We start from the raw sequence: 21,529 nt of genomic DNA on the forward strand, positions 1-21,529 counted from the left end.
CTTTGTCATTAATTTATAGGGAAGCCCTGTGTTGCTGCGGCCAGATTGCTTTCCATACCTCAGTGGACGCCCCTACAGCTGTCTTGGGTGTCTCTGCACTACGCAGCTACCTACACTGTAGGCATCTCACTGATGGAGCTGGGAATAACATCGTGGGTCTCCTAAGCACATCTTTGTTCCAGATAAATTTACTCGCCTAAAGATGCATCACAGTTTTTGTGTTTTTCAAATGGGTAATACATGATGTTATAAGGTCACAAATATCAGAGGCATCTCTGAGTTTAACAGATGCAAAATTCAATACACCAATCCATTCTGAAGATACAAATGTACAAAATGGTTTCATAGTCTAAGTAATGAATATAAATTTTCTCCACAAAAATGATGACACTTCCTGAATCAAACCCGCTTGCACTTTGTTCTCTATCAAAGCATAGTTTTCTGTTGCTTCATTTAAGGTTCTGGCAATCGAAGGTACTGACCTTTCACATGCAGCTTGCATTTATGTGAGTGACCTTACATTTGCTCAAATCCTTTGCTCTGTTTCTAAAAACAGCACAGATTTTCCTTCCATCACATTTTCAACAAATGTCTCACTAGGTTTATTACTATAGACAAGAAAGATGCTCCTTGGTTACAAAAAATATCTCCATCTGAAAATAGGCTTAAAAAGGACATTTAATTACATAGAACAGACACAGTTTTACCTGCAACAAATCCTGAATCACCTGATCAATTTCTGTTAAAATAATAAGCAAAGGGCAAACTTATTGATGTAATCTAAATAGTTATTTTTTTCAAAACAGCTGTCTTACTTTTACCTCAATGATATACTACTGAGTTAGGAGCTTAATCCATTTAAAAGTGCAATATCTGGTACTGTACTGTAAAATACAGACGAAGTAAAATATGTAATATGTAGGATAAATCTTTTATATGTATCAATGCTGAAGACAGAATAAGATTGAGAAGTATTCAAAACTTAAGATATTTGAACATAAAACAACTTATATGACATTCATGAAAAAACAAAATTTAACAACTGTTAACCTCTTTTAGGGATCACTAAAAGAGCAGAACTTTGTTTAAAGAACTTTCTCTAAACTATGTTTAAACTGCAAAACATTTAAAAAATGCATTTCTAATACAACCTTAAGAGCTTTGTATTTACATTACTGAAATTATATATATCAGTAATACTGGTGCCATATTTTTAGAAAGTTCAACAGCAATATATACATCAACTTTTTCATTAGCTTATTGCTAAATCAAAAAAACACCTATAGAATTACTTCCCTTAAAAGCAGTCTGATTGAAACAGAACATTATAATATATATTAGGCAGATGCAAGAGAAGAAAAGTAATCACAAAAACACATGGTTTCTTTTGAAAGCTTAGCTGTTCTTCTAATGTTTGTCAAATCAATAACCCAAGGTAGCAATCCCTTCACCTGCACACAGTCAAACCTTCCTTTCACTTATATGCGCCTCACATACAACTGACAGTGAGTATCTCTACTGAAGCAAGAACCCGGCCTGAGTGATATCTCATAGAAGTAATTTAAAATATATTTTTACAATTACTAGAATAATGACAGTAAGTCAGACTTGTTGACGCATTTTATTGTGAGATGGGGAGTCTGGTAAAAAACTAGAAAATGACCATGATGTAACAAGGAACTTAAAAATGAAGTTTCAGATTTGTAACATACATACATGAAAACAGGAACAAATTGGCACAAAAATGTTAAACATTGTTCCCAACACTGTTTATAAGATTATTCTAATTTGGCTTACTAAGGAAATGAGAGTTTTATGGTTAGGCTAATCTCTTAATAAAACTGCAGAGCATCATGCTATTAGTCACACAGTGAATTTTAAAATTTAAGAGCTTTATATTAAAAACTGGGTAAAGGTAAAATGAATTGATTGCAATTGTAAAATTAATACATTCCCATTTTAATTCTTCTGTTCTACAGTCCAAGGCAAGTATAAATGTTAACATAACACTGTTAAATCAAATCTCAATGCAAGAGAACCAATTGCATTTCTACTTTAAATCTTATCAACTTTCCAAATTTTCATACTAAAATATATTATTGTATTAATACAAACTACAGTATTATACACTACACTGTGTAATAAATAAAGAAATATAAAAATAAGACACATAAATATAAAAGTTTTCTAAAACTAAAAAGGTACATATGTCAGTAAGAAGGGTATTAATACTGCCAGGTTTGAAGACATACAGTACAAAATGTTGCACAGATCTATAAACTAAAAGAAATAAAATAATACTGATAGGTAAAAATCAGCTAACAATGTTAATAAATGGGGTCCATAATAACTAACATTTGAAAATACTTATGAGCCAGATAACATTACATGTATGTGTCTGAAATTAAAGTAAACCAATAAAGCAATAAAGCAGATTAGAAAATTTCCCTTGTAATTATTGTAGAGAAATTCTGCAAGTCAGGTATTAACCAAAAATACCACCAAATAATTAAATAATGAAATATACCAGTGTTCTTACTTCTCTGATGGCTGAGTGTTTTTTCCCCATGATTAGTTTAGAAGTTTGATACAAATCAACAAATGCTAGTTATTGTAGGCCACACATTGGATAAAGGCTGGTTAGAGCCTTTATAATACTGATAAATGGCACTTACAGCACACAGGTCTTGCATAAGGCCAAAGGAGATAAAAAGCTTCATATCATATCCTTCATATTGTTACTACATACTCAAAACACAATTACAAACACTGATTTTGACGACTTTGCTGTCCTTTCCAGTATTAACACTGTTAGTCCCTGCAATCAGAACTCAACAACAATCTTTTCAACTACATTTTTAACCACATGAGTAAGAAACTTCAGTTCTTCTATCATCTCTGTTTTCTTAAGGCTAACAATACACTTTAAATGATAATATGCTCTACTACAACATCTAATGTTATAAACCGCTACCTTCTAGGTTGAATTTACAAAGGTAGCCAAGCACTGTTTGCAACTGCATTATGGGTTTCTGCAAAAGGGAATTCTGTAGTGCAGAAGTTCTCACATTTTAAAAACATAATAAAATACTGAAGCGGATTTAGGAAATGTTTTACCATAAAAAAAAAAATCATATAAATCTCTCCCAATTGTACAGTTTAAAAATTAATCAACTTAAGAATGAAAATTAATACTGATAAAACAAACAATGCCAGATGCTTGTCTAATAAACCAGGCTTCCTACAACCTGGTAAATCTTTGCTTCCAGAGTCACTGTATTTTTCTAATCTGCTTCATGTTACAAACTTGTTCCTAACTTTGAAAGCTGTGTGAAAAATTACTAAGTTTGAGGTTCAGGCACACCTGGATTTCTTTTTTTTTTCTTTTTTATATATATATTTTTTTACACAGTAGTGAACAGAAATCACAGTATGCAGGCTACTGCGTTTCCATGAATAGCATGTATAATATAGAACGAACTTCATTACCATTTTTTTCCTTATAGAAAAAACTATCATTTAAGCTTTATTTGTTTTTTCTTCTGATACCTGCCCATTATTCTGTATAACTTCTGGTTCTGCATTGCTTCCTTGATTTACAGCTTCATCATTCTTGTTACCTTCAGTTTTCCCTTCTTCTTCTTCATCCTCTACTTGTCGTTTTCTACATTCTTTTCCTTCCTGAAGTCCTTCCAACTCTTTTTCTTCCTCCTCCTCTTCCTCTTTTTCACTGTCTTCCTCTTCTTCCCTAGTTAGACTCTCTCTCTCATCTGAGTCGATCTGCGATGGAGATGCCCTGGCGCCAACGTGCTCGTTATTGAGGACCTCTTGTCCCGTCTCTTCCTGTTCTGTGCTATCGCGCTCTTCCGCCTCTCGTTTGCAATAGGAGTAGCGATGATTCATGTGCTGAGAGTAAGACCCCGAGTGTGAAAAACGCTTTCCACATTTGTCACATTGGTAGGGCTTTTCCCCAGAATGCAGTCGCATGTGTTCAATCAAATGGTGTTTGTGTTTAAATGCTTTTTTACAGATTCCACACTCATGAGGTCTTTTACCTAAAAAATAAACCATAGACATTTGGAGCTTTTGTATCTTAAGTTTTAAAATGTATACAGTTGTTTTCCATATAAAATGCTATTGGTAAATGTCTTGCCAATAATTAACAATTTTATTTAACAAGATGTTCTGCCATTATCAAGCTGGGATTCTCGCATGAGGCCAAGGGAAAACAAGGGTAACTTGTGAGCTTTTTAGGAAAGCTGTACAACAAAGGATAAACAGATTCTCGGTTGCAACTTTTAGCACAAAAAATGGCTGAATATGTATGAATTAGAAAGAGAGACATTTTTTCTTGAAGTAAAGGTCATTCAAATTGAAAATCATTTTAACTCTTTTTTTCTATATTGATGAAAGTTTTAAATCAAGTAAACTTTTGTATTATTTTTTGTGTACAAAGCCTTTGCACCATGTTAGAGCTAAAAGGAAAGTCACAATAAAATCTAGGTTGGCACAGATGAGTGCCTCATGTACAAAACTTGCTGAGTACATACATATTGAACAGAAAAATCTCTCTGAATTGATTTGATTCTTTTTCTGCTTTGTTTCTCAGCTTTCTTCTTTATGCCTTTCTGTTGCTGTTTTTAGAGTCTCTTGTAAACACAGCAGGAACCCAGTTATGTTATTTTGTTTTCAACACGCAAAGTTGTTAGGCAAAACAATTTTGCATAGCCTCAGCCCAGACATAAAAGATACAGACAATGAGACAGCAGCTTTCTGGTTGCTCTGTACAGAAGAGGAATACTTCCATGTCTAACTTCATCAAACAAACACCACATCTGAACATGATACTTAATCTAAAAGTGGAACGGAAAGAACAATTGTGTTATGAAAATAAGGCATTAAAAGAGTTTCAGAACAGGAAAGATATGAAAATAGAAACTCTTAAAAAATACGTGAGGAATTTGATCCAATGGTAAAGAAAAGGGGATTCTATATCTTTTGAATTCTGTATTTAAATGAGATGAAACAAAACAACATTAATATGCAGAAATATTACGCAGACAACAAATAAAGAAAAAGAGAAAATTCTCTGAAGACATCTCAGAAAAGATTTTTTAAAAAATACATAAGGCAGCAATGGCTATTCAAGAAAGACTGAAGATGCCAGTCTGGAGCCCATAGGAAAAATTAGGTGAAATTAAATATCAAAGCTGAAAGTGTGTTCTTCTGGGGCTAGATTCTAAGTCTAATAAATGTCCCTTAACTTCAGATGATTGCCAATTTGGCTCAGTTTGGAAATCCTTCATGCTAGATACATTGCCTTTCAGGTAAAGTACCATACGCATAGATGTTCCTTTTCTCTTAATTATTGTTTATAGTTCAAAGTAAGTTATGGAATCACAGAATGGTTTAGGTTGGAAGGGACCTCTGGAGATCATCTAGTCCAACCTCACTGCTCAAGCAGGCTCACCTAGAGCATGTTGCCCAGGATTGTGTCCAGACGGCTTTTGAACATCTCCAAGGATGGAGACTCCACAACCTCTCTGGGCAACCTGTTCTAGGCTCAGTCACCCTCACAGTAAAGAAGTTTTTCCTCATGTTCAGATGGAACTTCCTGCGTTTCAGGTTGTGCCCCTTGCTTCTTATCCTGTCACTGGGCACCACTGAAAACAGTCTGGCCCCATTCTCTTTACATCCTCCCTTCAGATGCTTATGCACATTGATAAGATCCCCCCTCAGTCTTCTCTTCTGCAGGCTGAACAGTCCCAGCTCTCAGCCTTTCCTCATATGAGAGATGCTGCAGTCTGCTAATCATCTTAGTAGCCTTCTGCTGGACTTGCTCCAGTAGCTCAATGTCTCTCTTATATTGGGGAGCCCAGAACTGGTCACAGCACTCCAGGTGTGGCCTCACCAGAGCTGAGTACAGGGGGATGATCCCCTCCCTCGACCTGCTGGCAATGCTCTTCCTAATGCACCCCAGGATACCATTGGCCTTCTTGGCCACAAGGGCACATTGCTGGCTCCTGGTCAACTTGTTGTCCACCAGGACCCCCAGGGCCTTCTCTGCAGAGCTGCTTTCCAGCAGGTCAGCTGCCAGCGTGTACTGGTGCATGGGGTTATTCCTCCCCAGGTGCAGGACTCTGCACTTCACTTTGTCGAACTTCATGAGGTTCCTCTCTGCCCATCTCTCCAGCCTGTCGAGGTCCCTCTGAATGGCAGCACAGCCCTCTGGGCTATCAGCTACTCCTCCCTTTACTTTAGAAAGTAAATTAGAAAAAAGAAATCCCTGTTTACAGATCATGGCTCACAGCTGATTGTCCATGAGCCAGATGGAAGAAAAACACCATTTTTCAATTCAGGATTTAGTTCTTAAAAATGTAAAGAAGAAACATGGAATAGCACTGTTTGTCAAAATAAATATACAAAACATACTTTTCTGAAGAACTTTCAGCCCAAATGATAATAAGGACTATTGTATTTTCCTCTGCTCTCCCAACACATTCTGAGAATTGGATTCCAGTTGAGATTATCAGTTACCCACTGCCAATACACTAATGATTTGAAACTCCACTTCCTACTACCTACCTGTGTGTTCATACTTATGTCTCAATAACGAACTGCTCTTCTGGAATATTTTGTCACATAAGTCACATGCATACATCCCATTTTCTGTCTTTCTCATCTTCTTCTTTGGAGGTGTTGAATCAGAATCATTTTGATCTTCTACGTTCGATACTCCTTCTGAGCTAGTGTCTTGCCTTTCATCCTTAAAAAAAATTGCAGAAAAGGTTGAGCTCAAAAAAAAAAAAAAAAGAAGTACTGTCACAGTAGAAAAGTTTATAAGATGTAACCTGGAGCTGTACTGTTATTTTCATTCAATACAGTAAATGGACAAACAAATTTTTTAGACTTACATAGCCAAGAAAAGTCTCCTGCCTATGCCTGTTTTGGTCCCTGCCACCATACGCACACAGAACTCTCAGTGGGGGTGACTTTAATCATACTCACATTTGACTGTTGGCCAGATCTAAACTACACTGATGCATCATGTTTTAAGGCCCAGAAAATAAGTGTGATGTTCAGGAGGCAAGGAAGAATATAGAGTTATAAAGTACCTCAAGCAGTGTTAGGAACTTCAAAGATCAAATTAAATACTTAGCTGTATTTTTAAACTAATGTTTGTCACCCACATCTTGCTATGTCACAGATTTTATGAAAATTAAGGCTTTTCTGAGGAAGTTTTCACATAAAACCATTGAAATAATCATTCAAATTTGCAAAATTGACCATCTTCTTCCTCATAAATCTAACACAAATCCTACTTAAATGAAAAATCAGGAGATTTCAAATGTTTCATGACTGAAAATAGTTTTTTCAAAGATCGTAACTCTGTAATCTCTTTCTAAGCATTTCAAGGGCTGAAATTCACTCATGAGAAGCATAAAATTATTTTCTACTGATATCAGCAATATCAAGACACACAGAATTAATTCTATCACATACCAAATTTGACTATAACAAGGCTTCTGAGTCTCTAGCTATAAAGAAGCCTGTGTAACACGCTGAACAGCCTATTTCTAAGTTTCAGTTAAAAATCCTACACGTTTGCATGAGTCACTTTTATATTCTGCTCCGTCCGTACCTCAATATGCACAGGCAATTCTCTGCAGAATGGACTCTGATCAGAACACATCTGAAAGTACCCAGGAAGCAACAGAACAAGACACAGGAATGGCACATGCAGAAGATAAATACCTGTCCTATTTCCAATTGAAAATGCATCTGAATTTTGTTTACAGTGTCATTATTGTGTGGGATGAGTTCAGTTACTCTTCAAACCCAGAAAGCAGTATGGGAAAGTATCACAGCAGAGAGCAGAGAGAGCAGCAAGAAGTTCCAAATTTTCTGCATGCGGGGAAAAGGAGGAGATATGGAGCCAGCAAGAAGTGCAAGCAATGGTTTTACTTTGCTTTTTGATTAGGATTGAACTGCCTTTAAAATACTGAGCACTAGTGTTCCAGAAGACACTTTGGAATGACTGAATATAGTGAACAACTGACCTGTGTAGGCATAAGACTATAGTTTGTCTCAGTCTGAACTCAAGCTGACTAGCTTTGCAGAGGAGTTAGCAGTAACATCCATTACTCATTAACAACCAAGCCAAATAAACATGCTAGTTTATTGTATTTAATTAATCTTGACATTTTTTCATTAGCTTAGTAAGGATGCTGAATGAACATGCCAAATACAACATCCAGGAATACACAGAAACTTAAGTACCTGATTTCCATTGGCTTGGGTCTGTTTTGGTGGTGTTTCTTGAACTGCAGGACTAACTGTAGTAGAGTATGTATAAGCCACCTGTGGAATCAAAATGGTTTGCTTATTGGCAGCGAGAGCTCTTAAGCATGGAACACTGTTCTGGTCAGCAATGGCAACAATTGTAGGTAACTGGGCAGTGACTGTAGGTATAGCAATATTTATGGGATTGGCACTTGGTGGGATTACATTTACAATAGGATCAGAGTCTGTAATACTGTTGTCCTTTTGTGGTTCTTTTTTTGCACAAGTTAAGTTCAAAGGTTCTTCTTGGACAGAATAAGCACTGTTCTGGTAAACACTAGTTATGGTAGATCTTTCCAATAATTCTCCATGTTGCTTTGGTAGCGAAAGGTCAAGAGGTTCTATTTGTGGCTCTTCTTGTACACCTTCTGCTGTGTACGTATAACCCTGTGAATTTCTTGATGAAGAAAGGTTTAGTGGCGATGGGGATGGCGTGCTACTGCGTGAACCATTTTGAGTTGATCCCTCTGATAAAGTCTGAGATTTTATACTGACAGGATTTTGTGATTTACTTGTGCTGTTCTGGGGTTCGCTCACATTTGTAGGTCCGGCTTGATCAACATTATCTGCGGAACTGCTTAATTTAACTTGTTCAGGAGAAGATGGTCCAGAAGACTGCACAGAAATTTGTCCAGCTTGCATTTTTTCAAACCACTTTTTTACCACATCTAGTGGTAGGTTTACTGAATCAGCTATTTTTGAAAGCTCTTCTGCGCTTGGTTGTGCATTTAATGCATAATATGCTTTTAGGAGCGATAAAAGGTTCTTTAAAGGTGGCTGACCAGGAGATAAGTTGTTCTCCCCAGTGTCTGATGGGATAGGGGATTCGGACTTCTCAGCTTCTGTTCCACTGGACTGAGGAAGCTGAGGAGCATTTTTCGTTTCATAGTGCTTTAATTCTTGAAGTGCATTAAGATCTCCTGGACAGTCATCACAAAGAAGACAAGTGCTATCATTGGTCTCTCCTTCAAAGTTCTTATCTTTCTCAGACTTCACTGTAAGATCTTCTGGTAATTTTTCATTTTTGCAACTGTTTGCAGGAACAGGGTTTTCCTTTTTTAGATTTTGTGGAACAACCTGAAGTTGACTTGGCTGCTCCAAGCTGTAGTTGATGATAATTTTGGTTGTCCCATCCTGGTCAACCAAAGGAAGACTGATAGCTGAAATGAGGGAATGGCCAGCTTGTTGTATAGATGCATTGCTGATTGTTTCTTGTTCTTTGGATGCAAGATTAGCATGATTGTTTTCCAATACTTGCCTTATTACATTACCATCCACTGCCACTTTAAGTACATTTTGAATATCACTTAAGTTGATGCTTATGGGAGACACCAGACCTACTGTTGGTAGAACAACAGCTTGCACCACACCCTGAGGAGAACTGGTTGCCTGCAATGGGCTACCACCACTAAAAACCCCATTCTGCAAAGGGGTTGAACAATTAATTCCTGAAGCAACCACTATGGGCTTGAATTCATAATCCACAGGTTCAGTTTTAATTTGGTTAACAGGAAGTTGCTCTTGCAAGGGTTTATTTTCTATCTTTTGTCGTATCTGTGGTCTTGCTGGGCTACCTGGTGATGCAGAAAGGGAAGGGGAGGAGCACTGAGACGTCTTGAGCCCTGACCGAGCTCGACCATTCACGGGCATCAAACCAATACACTTCTTACTGCTTATGTGTGAACTGTATGAACCAGAATGAGAAAAACGTTTCTTGCAGTTTGGGCATTCATATGGCTTCTCTCCTAAAAACAAAAAAGAAAAAAAAAAAAGAAAGAAAGGGATATGCAAATGGTTTCCCAGGTTACAGTGTAACTTTATCAAGTGACAGTAAGTAGAAAAGAATGCATCAAATTGACCCCTCGAAGAGCTCTAGAGAAAAAGGAATCCTTTACAATTAATTGAACAGATCAAGTAATCATGCCATCTACAGCTCTAATCCTAGGATCCTTTCATAAGTTTCATCATGATCCAATAGTAAATATAGGAGGGCATCCAATAATCATGATAAATTCTATTTCCCAGTACTGTCAACACTATCATATAAATGAGCTCTGTATTATATTTGTGGATTTCATTAAGCTCCATTAAAGTAGTCACACTACTAACTTCAGAAGCAGCATAAATTACTGCAGAAAAGAAAGAAGAAAGAAGGCTATGATTAAACAAAGTAAAATACAAATGGCATAAATGCAAATCATAAAGATATAAGAAGCTATGCATATTTTATTGCAGTAAACTCAAATACAGTATATCCAGTATAATATCTTCCTATAATAACCATCAGCTGAATAAAAACAGACAAAGTTTAAGTAAAGGGAAGCCAGACATGCAGAAGACAGATGTATGTTTGCCTTCAGAGATAAATCTTGGGTTAAACTGTCAGAAAGCTGCATACAACTATACAATTGTTACACCTATAGACAATGCTGGCTTTTCAGAGCATCTGTGTTATGGAGGAAAAGGAAAAAGCCATAATAACTGGCTTTCCTCAGACTGAAAAGTATGTTGACTGCAGCTTCTCCACTCACAGACACAGATGCCACTGCCCTATGGAAATGAAGACGATGTTTGCTGAAGTAGGACATCCAAATGAAGTACACTTAATTGCTACCACCATGGCTGAGCAACAGATATGAAAGGAAAAGACTGCCTAAAACCTTGGTTTTGGACTTACTGTGAATGGGTAAATTCAGGTCAAGGTGAGAAACTGACAACCTCTTTTAAGGGACTAAACTTAACTGTTAGATTTTCTTATAAATTGAAACATATACTGTTATGACAGTAAATCACAATTTCAGATCTGTATCCTGAGGCTACCTTAATGCGATTTAGTCTTGAATGATGAAAATCACAGCCACAGTTGGAAGTACAGTTGCTGTATACTTACTATTATCAATTAAAATTTTCTAACAAGGGTCAGAACATGCTGAGTGCTCTGCAAACAATGGAAAAAGAATGGACTAGCGAAAAAGGACTGGAAGGATGCCCCCATTCCTCCCGCTACAAGTGAAGGTTTCTGTAAGTATCAGATCTTAAGCCACAGCTGTAAATCCTCTTGAGTTATCCTACATATTTCCTGCAGTCAGCTGAAGGCTTCATTCAGTAGTTAGAGCCTCAAAGGATGAAAAAGGAAAGCACTAGTATTTTAAACTTAGAAGAGTGATATGAAGCCAAAGTTATAGAGAATACAAATCACAATATTAGCTACTTAATCCAATGCTTGGTTTATTTACCACTGTGGATTCTTAGGTGCTCCTTCAGATGATGTTTATATTTAAAAGCTTTTCCACATTCAGTGCACTTGAATTTTCGATTACCACTGGACTGCGTCACATGTCTCTGTAAGAAAGAATTCATAATTATTATGCAGAACAGCATAGCATATTGGAACAAAACCTTCTATTTTCACACTGCAACAAAGAAAATACAACACAAAATTGAATATATCAGTCATAATTTTATGGGTCTGAAGGTGGTATGTGTTATGCATAAAAAAAGCAACAAATTAGAAGTTAGGTTAAAACTGAGCCAGGTGTAACTTCTGAATAAATCTGGTACTGTAAAAAGACCCTTATCCTCACTTCAGATGAGGGTTGCACTGACATGTTATGTGAGTAAGAAGTTCCAAAATATATACTAATTCTACCTGTGAAAATGAAAAACTAGAAAAGCCCCCCAAACCACCAAATATGCCAAAGCATATGGCAGTCAGGACAAAGAAACATTAAAGTGTAAAATAATCTGTTTAAAGTTTAATCAGTTGACTTGATTTTTCCATTTGCATGCTTCCAGCTCTTAGTGTTGGCCTTGGATCCCTTTAGGTAATGGTGGCACATGATTGCTCAAAAGATGGCTCAGTAACAACAAAGGCATTCTCAGTCACAATTAATTCTCTGAATAAATGCAAAAAACTAAATTAAAATAAATAACAATATCAAGAGATTTCTCAAGTACATAACATCAAACTTTTTCACTGTTTGCATTGAAACTCTGAAATTATTTTTGCTATATTTTGCCTTGTGAGAGCTTTTATTGATAAGTTCCAACTTATTTTTAATCTAGCTTTAGAATTATACTAGCTTTAAAAAACAGCAAAAGCTAAGGCATTTAAATTTATGCTGCTGTATTTTATTACAAATTGCATAAATCTATGAATGTGTATTTTTAAAGTCAAAAATAAAATACTCTTTAAAAGCTGGAGCTGCTTAATTACCAGTATGAAATGGAGGTTCAAACCCCTTTTTAAGTAGAGCTAACTTTGCAAAAGGATACACTACCATCATTTGGATGCAGCTGCAGATTTTTGGTAATTGTGGCAAATATTTTCATAAACTCATTAACAGAGCTATTCATGCACTCTGGGGAAACGGTTTGCATATAGGCAGTTACCACAGATCAGCTGATGTATGTGAACTTCCTCATATGTGGAAATGTGGCCTGGAGCTCCTACACCTACTGCTGTGGTGGGCAGCACTCTGAGCAGAAACCTAGTGCTGAGACTAGTCTGTGAGTGAAGGCATGGCAACCGGGGACTGAGATCTGTGTTGGAGAAGAGGGACTAAATAAAAAGGCAGGATGATGCTCATATTCTGATTTATGACTTTTGATCTTAAGAACTTTCTGCTGTACAGTTTGCTGGATCAGGAGGCTTGAGCACTCTGGTATGGGATACACTATCCAAACCATCAACCCCCCAACTCTATACTCTGTCCTCTTTTATATGTTACAGATGCTAACAGATGACATAAATTGAAACAAGATGATCTAAACTGTTTTTAACTACTCTAAATATAATACTCCTTACAATGACATGGGCTGGTAGGGTTGGTAAACAGGATCATCTGAATCCCAAGCCAGTTCAGCAATGGCTCACTCGGTCACCTTTAGCAAATGTCCACTTCCCACTGATCTTAAATACGGGGCAACAAAGCACATGGCAGGAGAGAAAGTAACCTGGCAAAAGGGTCCCACTGTTCTTCTCCAGCACCTTTTCTACTCCTGTTTCTGCTTCTGCCTACATCTAACAACATTCATTTAGCAAATGGAATTTTATAAAGGACTATTAAATAGGTGATTGGTCTTCGCATCTTCAAAGTTTTGCATAATTATTCAGTGTTCAGCAGATATTTTTATTATTTTCATAAAAGATTTCATGATATTTCCTGCACAGACCATATTTAAAGATGTAACAAATGGTCTCTTTTGCCATTACTCCTCTGAATCTTTTTCAGCAAAGGTCAATGTATGGTGTTTTTCCATAGCAAATCCAGTGCAGACCTGTTTACTTTTAAAATGGTCCATTTCTCATTGATCTTAAGTGTGGGGAACCATACAGCTTGTCTGCTTTTGTTTCTTATCTGTAACAAAGGGTCCAAAATGTTTCTTGAGGATAGCTTATTTTCCACTGGGGACTATAAGGGATAGCAGACATTTTGAAAAAAGATGCTAAGTAGCAGCAACAATGGTATCAGTGCTCCTAAGGACAGTAAAGTATCTGATCCTTTGTAGAATCAAAGCCATTATACTGATCTAAATATTGACCTTAATATTGATATTACCCCAAAGAAAATGCAGTTATGGCTCCCCAAAACCTTAACAACTCTGTGAGATGAAAAGAGAAGAAAAAATATATTCTTAAAAGTAATTTTAAAACTGATGAGCTGGAAATTGTATTTTAGTCAGTGTTTCTAATTAGAAACTGTATTGCAGATCATAACTACAGGACAAAGATAAGACTGTGTCACTTAAACTATGATTTACCATGATTGAGATTACTTTTAAGTTCAATCTTAACTTTGACTCGAATTTTTTAATTTTTCTTTCTGAAATATGTACATTTCTATAACATTTTCACGTTAGCTGCTGAGATACGCTGAACCATAATTCTAATTTAACATTTCTTCACTATATAACAAATAAGGCAGGGAAATATTCTGCTACTTCATACTAGCTATTTTTCTAAGCAGAAAATTCCTTGTGTGGAGTGCAGCAGTGTCTCAAAAAATAACCCTCGTGCAGCACACACTCCCTTGTTTCTAACACAAGACCTTGTCTTCACTCCCAAATACTGCTGATATAAAAGTATTTCCTTTCCTCTAGTCAAATGCACTAAGGCCCTAAACAGAACAGGCACATTTGCAAAACTCCTCGGTGGGTGAAAGAAGTCTATATCCCTTGGGACGAGCATTTGTTCAAGTTGATATTTTCACCTCACAGCAGCTCCGGTCTTCTCCTTTTCTTCCTTCAAATCTCTGCAGTGAGCTCTCCACTCTCACTTTTCCTGATTAGCACTTGACCCTTACTGCCTGGTTTATCAGCTGTGCTTTGCTAGTCTACGCATCTTCTGAGCTTTGTTTAACTAAGTACCTTGAAGATGACGTTCTAGGAGATTGTGCCTGTCTGCGTCCATTTTCCTTTCATGAGCTAACCTCACTGAGTCTAGACCACCATGGCAGGATTTACTTAAGCCTGCAGAGAATCAGCTACTACTGTTTGACTTGAGATTATACAGTTAAAGAATCTCAGCATATGGCTACTGCAGATGCTGGACTAGATGAATAGTAATACTAAGTATTATTGTATGCTTTCCATTTCTCAAAACTGTTTCTGTTCCAGCCTCAAAACTCCGATGTTCTGCTTCCAACGCACAGAAGCTCACATTGATCTTATCAAATTTTGAATGATTTTTTCCATTTTCTTGGTCATAGTTATAAGCTGTCTTGAGCTTTCTGCTTGGCCACATTTCCATATATTTTGCCTTATCTTACTATATTTGTAATTCTTTATTCAGCTTTCTTTAATTGTTGTCTCTCTCACAGTTTGTGGGTTGTTTTGTTTTTTTTTTTAATCTGGGACATCCTCAGACTTACTCTTCAGGATTTTTTTCTTAAATAACTGAGAAATGCCTGATCTCTAAAGTATCATCTTTCATACTCTTTCATTTCTTTTTTTGTTTCAAATGTTTTTCTCCCTTTTTCTTAAATCCACTTTTTTTTGCCTCTGATGTGTGATATATTTTTAATGCATGTTACATAACTGCTGTTCTCTGCCCATTAAAGAATTAACTTCAGCATTCACAGATTAATACTCCATATTACTTTTAGGACTGAAATAAGAAATATCAGCATTAAGGTCTGTTACTAGCCACTAATAGTGGTCTGCATCAAATATTTACTTTGTTTTCAACTGAAGTCCACTCTTTTCATACCAGAGAATGATAACTAATGAATGGTAATCCTGCAAAGTGTTTTTGGAAAATAGAAACTACAGGTACCAAGGTCTTGAAGACCCACTATTTCTCAGCTATGACCATGGCAATGTGAAATTTTAATAGACTAGCTATAGATCATTCATTGATGAGAAAAAAACTAGAACAAATACAGTTATTCAGTGCCTTCAAAAGTGTAAGGCCATTAATATATCTGAAATATCTCCTGTAGCAGTAAAATTTAAGTATCCCTTTATACTAATCTTTCTGAGTTTGTTTACTGGCTAGATTTTTTTTGTCCTTTCATTCAAACTATCTGCAAAAATAGCAATTCTGTTCCTTCCAACCTTTTTCTTCTTTTGGTTTTAGGCTTCTAGTTGAAAAAACTGAAAATAAATTATCCGGATTACTACTTAAAATAAATGTTGGTAGTTTACAATGACCAGAATATACAAAGAGCATTCACATATTTCATAGATAGAAATATATGCTATATATAAGATGAGAATACCTTTAAAGTGGAAACCAAACCAGTAGGAGAATGACATAGACATAGATGGGAAATACTTTTAAATAAACAAGAACTGCCTTGCCAGATAATACCCAGTTTGAGGTTATTTCAGACGTTGTGAGACTGTAATATCCTTGCAGCAGGATGGCTGATACTTCTTGTAATATTTTTTCCTGTTTAATTTACCTGTGAATGTGAACATTCAGGTATAAAAAGGCACAGCACATTTTTAACCCTGTTAGAAATGGACTTCATGATAATTTGTAGAACAGAGGTTAACATGCAAGATGCAAAAGAGTATCTCCTGTATTCTAAATAATAGCTTTTCAGTTTAAAGAAAGTTCTGCTCTTCTGCAAGAAATAGTAAAGGAACTCCCCATTTACTTCCTTTTCATTATTCATTTTCTGTATCTTTCTTCAGTGTTTCTCTCCTGTCTCCTCTCTAAAGAGTCTCCATCTTTTCAGTCTGTCATCAGAAGGGATCACACTTCCATGCCCCTACCTCTCTAAAGTGGTGGTGGACCATATAATCTTTTTTTTTTTTTTTTTTTCCTCTTTAGGATAATTCCTGGCTGTTTCAATGAGTTTCAACTGGTTCCTGAGCCTGAGAGTGCCTAAGATAAGCTATGAAAGCATGTAATGGAGATGGATAATGGGAAATAATGGAGATAAAAGAAAAGAAAAATAGGGAGAGGGGAACTGAAGTTCAGGACCTTCAGTAGTAACGAGCTGGCTAATTTACGGAAGAAGGCATTTCAAGGGACCATACCCTCAAGTCAACCCATGGGTCACAAAAAACAAGCTCAGAATAACTTCGACCCTTTCTGTTGCTTTATTTAGTATTGAAACACTGTATTTTATGCACAAATAATTATTTGTAAATTGCCTTATAACAAGGTTCATATTTACAAACTATATCTCACAGTTCAAGCAAATGAATTGACACAATGGTTTGTCCCTTTAAGACAAAAACGGACACATTTAATTCTGAATTTGTCAAATAGGATTTATGAAATAAAAATTTAGCTGTTTCAGTTAAGGTTTAAGACTAAGTTGGCAAGAGGCACAATTCATGCGTTATTAGCCAATGGACAGAAAAAAACCAATTATCTATAAGTGCATGAAAGTACTTCCAAAAAAAAAAAAATTATACGCAACTGTGCTACTAAGATGAATGAAAGCATAGGAATTCAGACTTCATCCTTTGTTAGCTAGGGAAAAAGTTTGACTTCAGCAATAAGTTTGTTAAGTAAGTGCTACAGGACTGGGACATCAGCGTATAGACAATCTGATATTAACATCTTATGTGCTCAGTATTTTTGCTCACATACCAAATCACAGTGTCACACAGGATGACAAATACTTAATTCGAATGCCACTTACTTGATCTCTTCCTGATTTGTGTGATGTCATGTGGCGGTCAAGCTGTGTTCGATATGCAAACGTGTAACTGCACAAGGAGCAACTAAAGTTATCTTCATTTTTTTCATGGCGATACTTAATATGTTCCTTCAGAGATGTAAAACGTTTGTACCCTCTATCACAATACGGACAAGTAAGTAGTTGTGAAAATGCATCTGGTGTTCCTACACAGGAGAGACAACATACCACGTTTAAATAAACTGTAAGTGCCAAGCTTACTAACATCAATAAACTTGCTTCACATGTCTATGTAAATGCTTTACATGACTGTAAGAAAGCTGCTAGAAGCTGTATATGTTTTAGGAAAGGAATAATGACTATATAGATTTTTTTCACAAGCATTAAGTTACTATTCATGTTACAGTTACCCCAGTGTACAGTGGAGAATGCCAGCACAATATTATTACCCCAAACCACCACAGTTAGTCTACTGGACTGCCCTAAACAGCACTAGAGCATCTGCATACACATGTTTGATTAAAAAGTAGTCTGAAAATTGTAAAACATGGTTTCAGTCTTTCTAGGTCTGGTTAGCCCAGTCACTGGCAATGCTGGAATCATGCCTACAAAGTAATTTGTCACTGAAACATTTAATGGTCATCCTGTTTTCCGTTCCTAAGGAATAAATAATATTTGCAAGCTGTAGAGGAGAATTTCTTTTCTCCCTTCTCTTTACCTAACATGGAATTATAAGAGAAAGCAAGACTTGAAAAAATGAACAGAAACATGGTTTGTAATTCTTATAATTATACACAAACATGTACCTATTAGTAGGATGTACTGTCCACAGGAAAAGGGGATGAGTGACAGAGAGAACAGGTATCAAATGTGATGCTATAAATAAAATTCTAATACAATCCATGGAACTTATTCTAGTGGCTTTCATGAAGCTCCTTCTTTTTCGGTAGACAACAAAGTGAAATCATACTGAAGCTTAATATTAGTCTGACAAGAATATTTATGAGAAGTCACCGTTTATAAAATTTTGACTCATTTCTTCCCATCAACATATATTTATCCTCCATATATAGTAACTCATCCTATGCTTAGAAAAATAATTTTTAAAAGATTAAAAAAAATCTTTCTTTACAGATTATAGGAGTGGGCTATTCAGATAATATTCTATACAGATAGAGTCCTATACAGATAACAAGAGCGTGCTTACATAAATGCAGGGTTTGCTGTATTTGATTAGACTATCAATCTATGAGGTGTGATACATTCCACTGACCCTTCCGATCTCTCATGCTTCAAGGGAAATGGAAGGCAAATTCTGCAATAAGGCACCGATCCAACTGTGCTGAGTTAAGAGTAGGAGAGGAGGGTGGAATGTCTTCCCAGGTTATCACCTTATGAAGCACAAGGTGCAAATTTGTATGGACCGTCATTTTAAGCTGCATAACTATAAGCATTACTAATACTAAAAAAATTAACCAGTACTTTAGAAAGTACTTCTGAATTATTTATCTGGATGACCTCTTTCAGCAGTTATTACCATAGATTGATTATATGCTCCATAAAGTAGCAATTCCTTTTGTTTGTGTGGAATTTACTGACTTTATTTTTATTGAACGTGCCATTGCTCTTGCAACAGTGGACAAGGCAAATGAGCAGAGTCAGACTAGTTTTCATTATTATTAAAAAAATAACCAATTCCCTTTCACGTAGGTTCCTTTTCACTCTTCATAGTAACAGGTTAGGCAACGCTCCTATTTCTCTGTTTTCTGTGTTGTTCTACCCCTTTAAGTCTCTGCTTTTCCTGGATCAGCTAGAATGCCCCAAAATTAACATGTCCCCAGATGTGCAGACAGAATATGCTTCCCTCAATTCTTTTCTTTTTTTTTCACTTAACAATTCATTTTACATGAGATAAAGAATACTTCACTTCAGCACAAATACACCTCAGTGGAAATTTCAAAAGCATGTTGGCTTAAGTTCTGTTTCCACTGAAGCAAATAAGGAAATAGCAGTTTCACAAAGCACAGTATTAAAGACCTTAATTCTCTGTCACTGCATTTCACCAGTTCCCAGGTTTGGAAGTATATGACATTAGCAAATATCACTATTTTGTTGCCATTTTCTGTTCTAAATGATTAAAACACTGAACATCATTGTTCGACATCATGATTCTCAGAATTCCTCAATGTGAACTGCCTGGGTGAGGTACAATCTAAATTATTAATATAAATGTGTATTTTTAATGATTACATGGAAATCATATTGCAAGTCTGTAAAACTAATTTGACAATCTGTGCCACTGTGATTATAAATTAAAATTTTAAATGATTTAAATTATAATTCTAAGAGGCCACTGTTGAGCATATATCTTACTTGAATTTTGGAAAACTTCTAACAGAAAACACAAAATATTAGATCTTATTTCTGTACATAAATACGCAGGTACACAGTTTAGATTTCACAATTTCAATGACTTCATTTTTTGCTAAAATCTCTATTAGCATCAAACCTCTGAAATAACAGAACAAATTTGTTAACATTACCCCATTCACTGTTCTCCCTTAGACTTCAATACAGTAATGCAGTTACTATGACATTTGGTATTCCTTTATACACTTTTTTTAAAACAATTAGAACACAAAGTCTCCTATCTCTTTATGTAGGAAGTTATACTCTTTTGAAAAGCTTAAATCTACTCCTATATAGCAATGAAGTCCAATCAAGTAACACAGTCTAGTTGAAACTGCAGTTTCTGTGTTTCAACACCTCAGAAAGCAGCAGAGTTTGCAAACGCAATCTGAACAGGTGTGTTTTTAAATTTGTGTCTCATGATGAAGAAATGAGTAAAGTATGTGTCTTTTCACTTCAAAAGAAGATTTTAAGCTTGAGATTTCCTTAGAGAAAAAGAGATTTCTATTTAAATCTACAACTCTACTACTAAATTTGCTTCCTAATTGTTTAAAAATAATCAAATATAGAACAATGACTTGTAAAACACAAATACATAACACTGGAAGAATTAGCTAACTAAAAGTAAAGACACGTTATAATAAAGCAGAAACGTTCTCATTTCATTATGAAATAATATTTTCAAAGTCTATTAGAAAGTCAGTATCTCATAACAGGCTACCATTAAGAAAAATAACAAGTCATTATGCTATTTCACATGAAGATTTTTGTATATACAAAATTTCTTATTTCTCCTTTGCTGTCTTTTCAGGAAAATAACTAAGGACTGTCACAGACTAGCCAGCTAATAAAAGAACTTCTACCTAATAGATTCACTTTGCCTTTTTCTTTAAAAATGTAAAACACCAAAAAGACCATATAACCCCCCTAAATTATTCTTAGAAAAGACCACGTCTCTTCATTCAGTCCAATTATATTTAATATGATGCTGTGTTCTGTTCTTTCATGTAATGCTGCTGAATGCATTTATGAGTTTGATTTTATATTCCCCATTACTGAAGATTATCATTTAAGCATTTATATAACTGATCCCAGTTACCAAGATGAACTTTCATTTTGGTTAAATATATCAAGCAATTCTCTGATGACTTAAATAAAAACAAAATACTGGATTTTAAATCTATAGATGTCTAATTTTAGAAAATAAATAATATATTTGAATGATGATCCCATCATCTCATAATTACTGAAGTTAGAAGTTCATTTATTTCAAAAGCTACATGTGTATGCATTCTTGTCTTTTAAAATGAAACAGAACTTATGGATCAGTGCTTAGTGCAAGTCATTGCTTAAAAACTGAACTGGTGACATTTTTACCATTTTCATCCTGACCACTAGCTTCTGGTGTGCCTTGTCTCTGGTCCTCCTCAGGTGCTTCAGGGTAAATAACAGCTGTATCTTCTTGTTGAAGGAATTCCTCGACATTAGGGTCATGGTTTTGTTCATTTTCTGCATCAGAATCACATTCATCTTCTTTTACTAAGAGTAGAAAACAGATACAAGACATCAAGTGAAACCTTTAAAATGTAATGTATACTTAATTTACAGTGATTCACATTTGCAAATGATCCTCTATCCAAGGATTTCAAAACCATTTTGAAAGGTTTCCTAAGGTC

The 21,529-nt window shown here is 35.6% G+C and overlaps 1 protein-coding gene across 10 annotated transcripts in view; it reads right to left on the reverse strand.

Annotated features, from left to right (window-relative positions):
• Positions 1-1,602: 1,602 nt before the first annotated feature.
• Positions 1,603-21,529, reverse strand: part of ZEB1 (zinc finger E-box binding homeobox 1) — a 129,664-nt gene continuing 109,737 nt past the window's right edge. For all 10 annotated transcript variants that reach the window (XM_064505822.1, XM_064505823.1, XM_026101525.2 and 7 more), the window contains 6 exons: positions 21,231-21,392; positions 17,448-17,650; positions 11,580-11,685; positions 8,281-10,088; positions 6,586-6,766; positions 1,603-4,055 (listed from right to left, as the gene is read on the reverse strand). In XM_064505822.1, coding sequence (XP_064361892.1) covers positions 3,520-4,055; positions 6,586-6,766; positions 8,281-10,088; positions 11,580-11,685; positions 17,448-17,650; positions 21,231-21,392 — 2,996 coding nt within the window. In that variant the 3' untranslated portion in view covers positions 1,603-3,519. The remainder of the gene's footprint in view (positions 4,056-6,585; positions 6,767-8,280; positions 10,089-11,579; positions 11,686-17,447; positions 17,651-21,230; positions 21,393-21,529) is intronic.

Source organism: Dromaius novaehollandiae, chromosome 2, assembly GCF_036370855.1.
Source record: "Dromaius novaehollandiae isolate bDroNov1 chromosome 2, bDroNov1.hap1, whole genome shotgun sequence".
Classification (NCBI taxonomy): Eukaryota; Metazoa; Chordata; class Aves; order Casuariiformes; family Dromaiidae; genus Dromaius; species Dromaius novaehollandiae.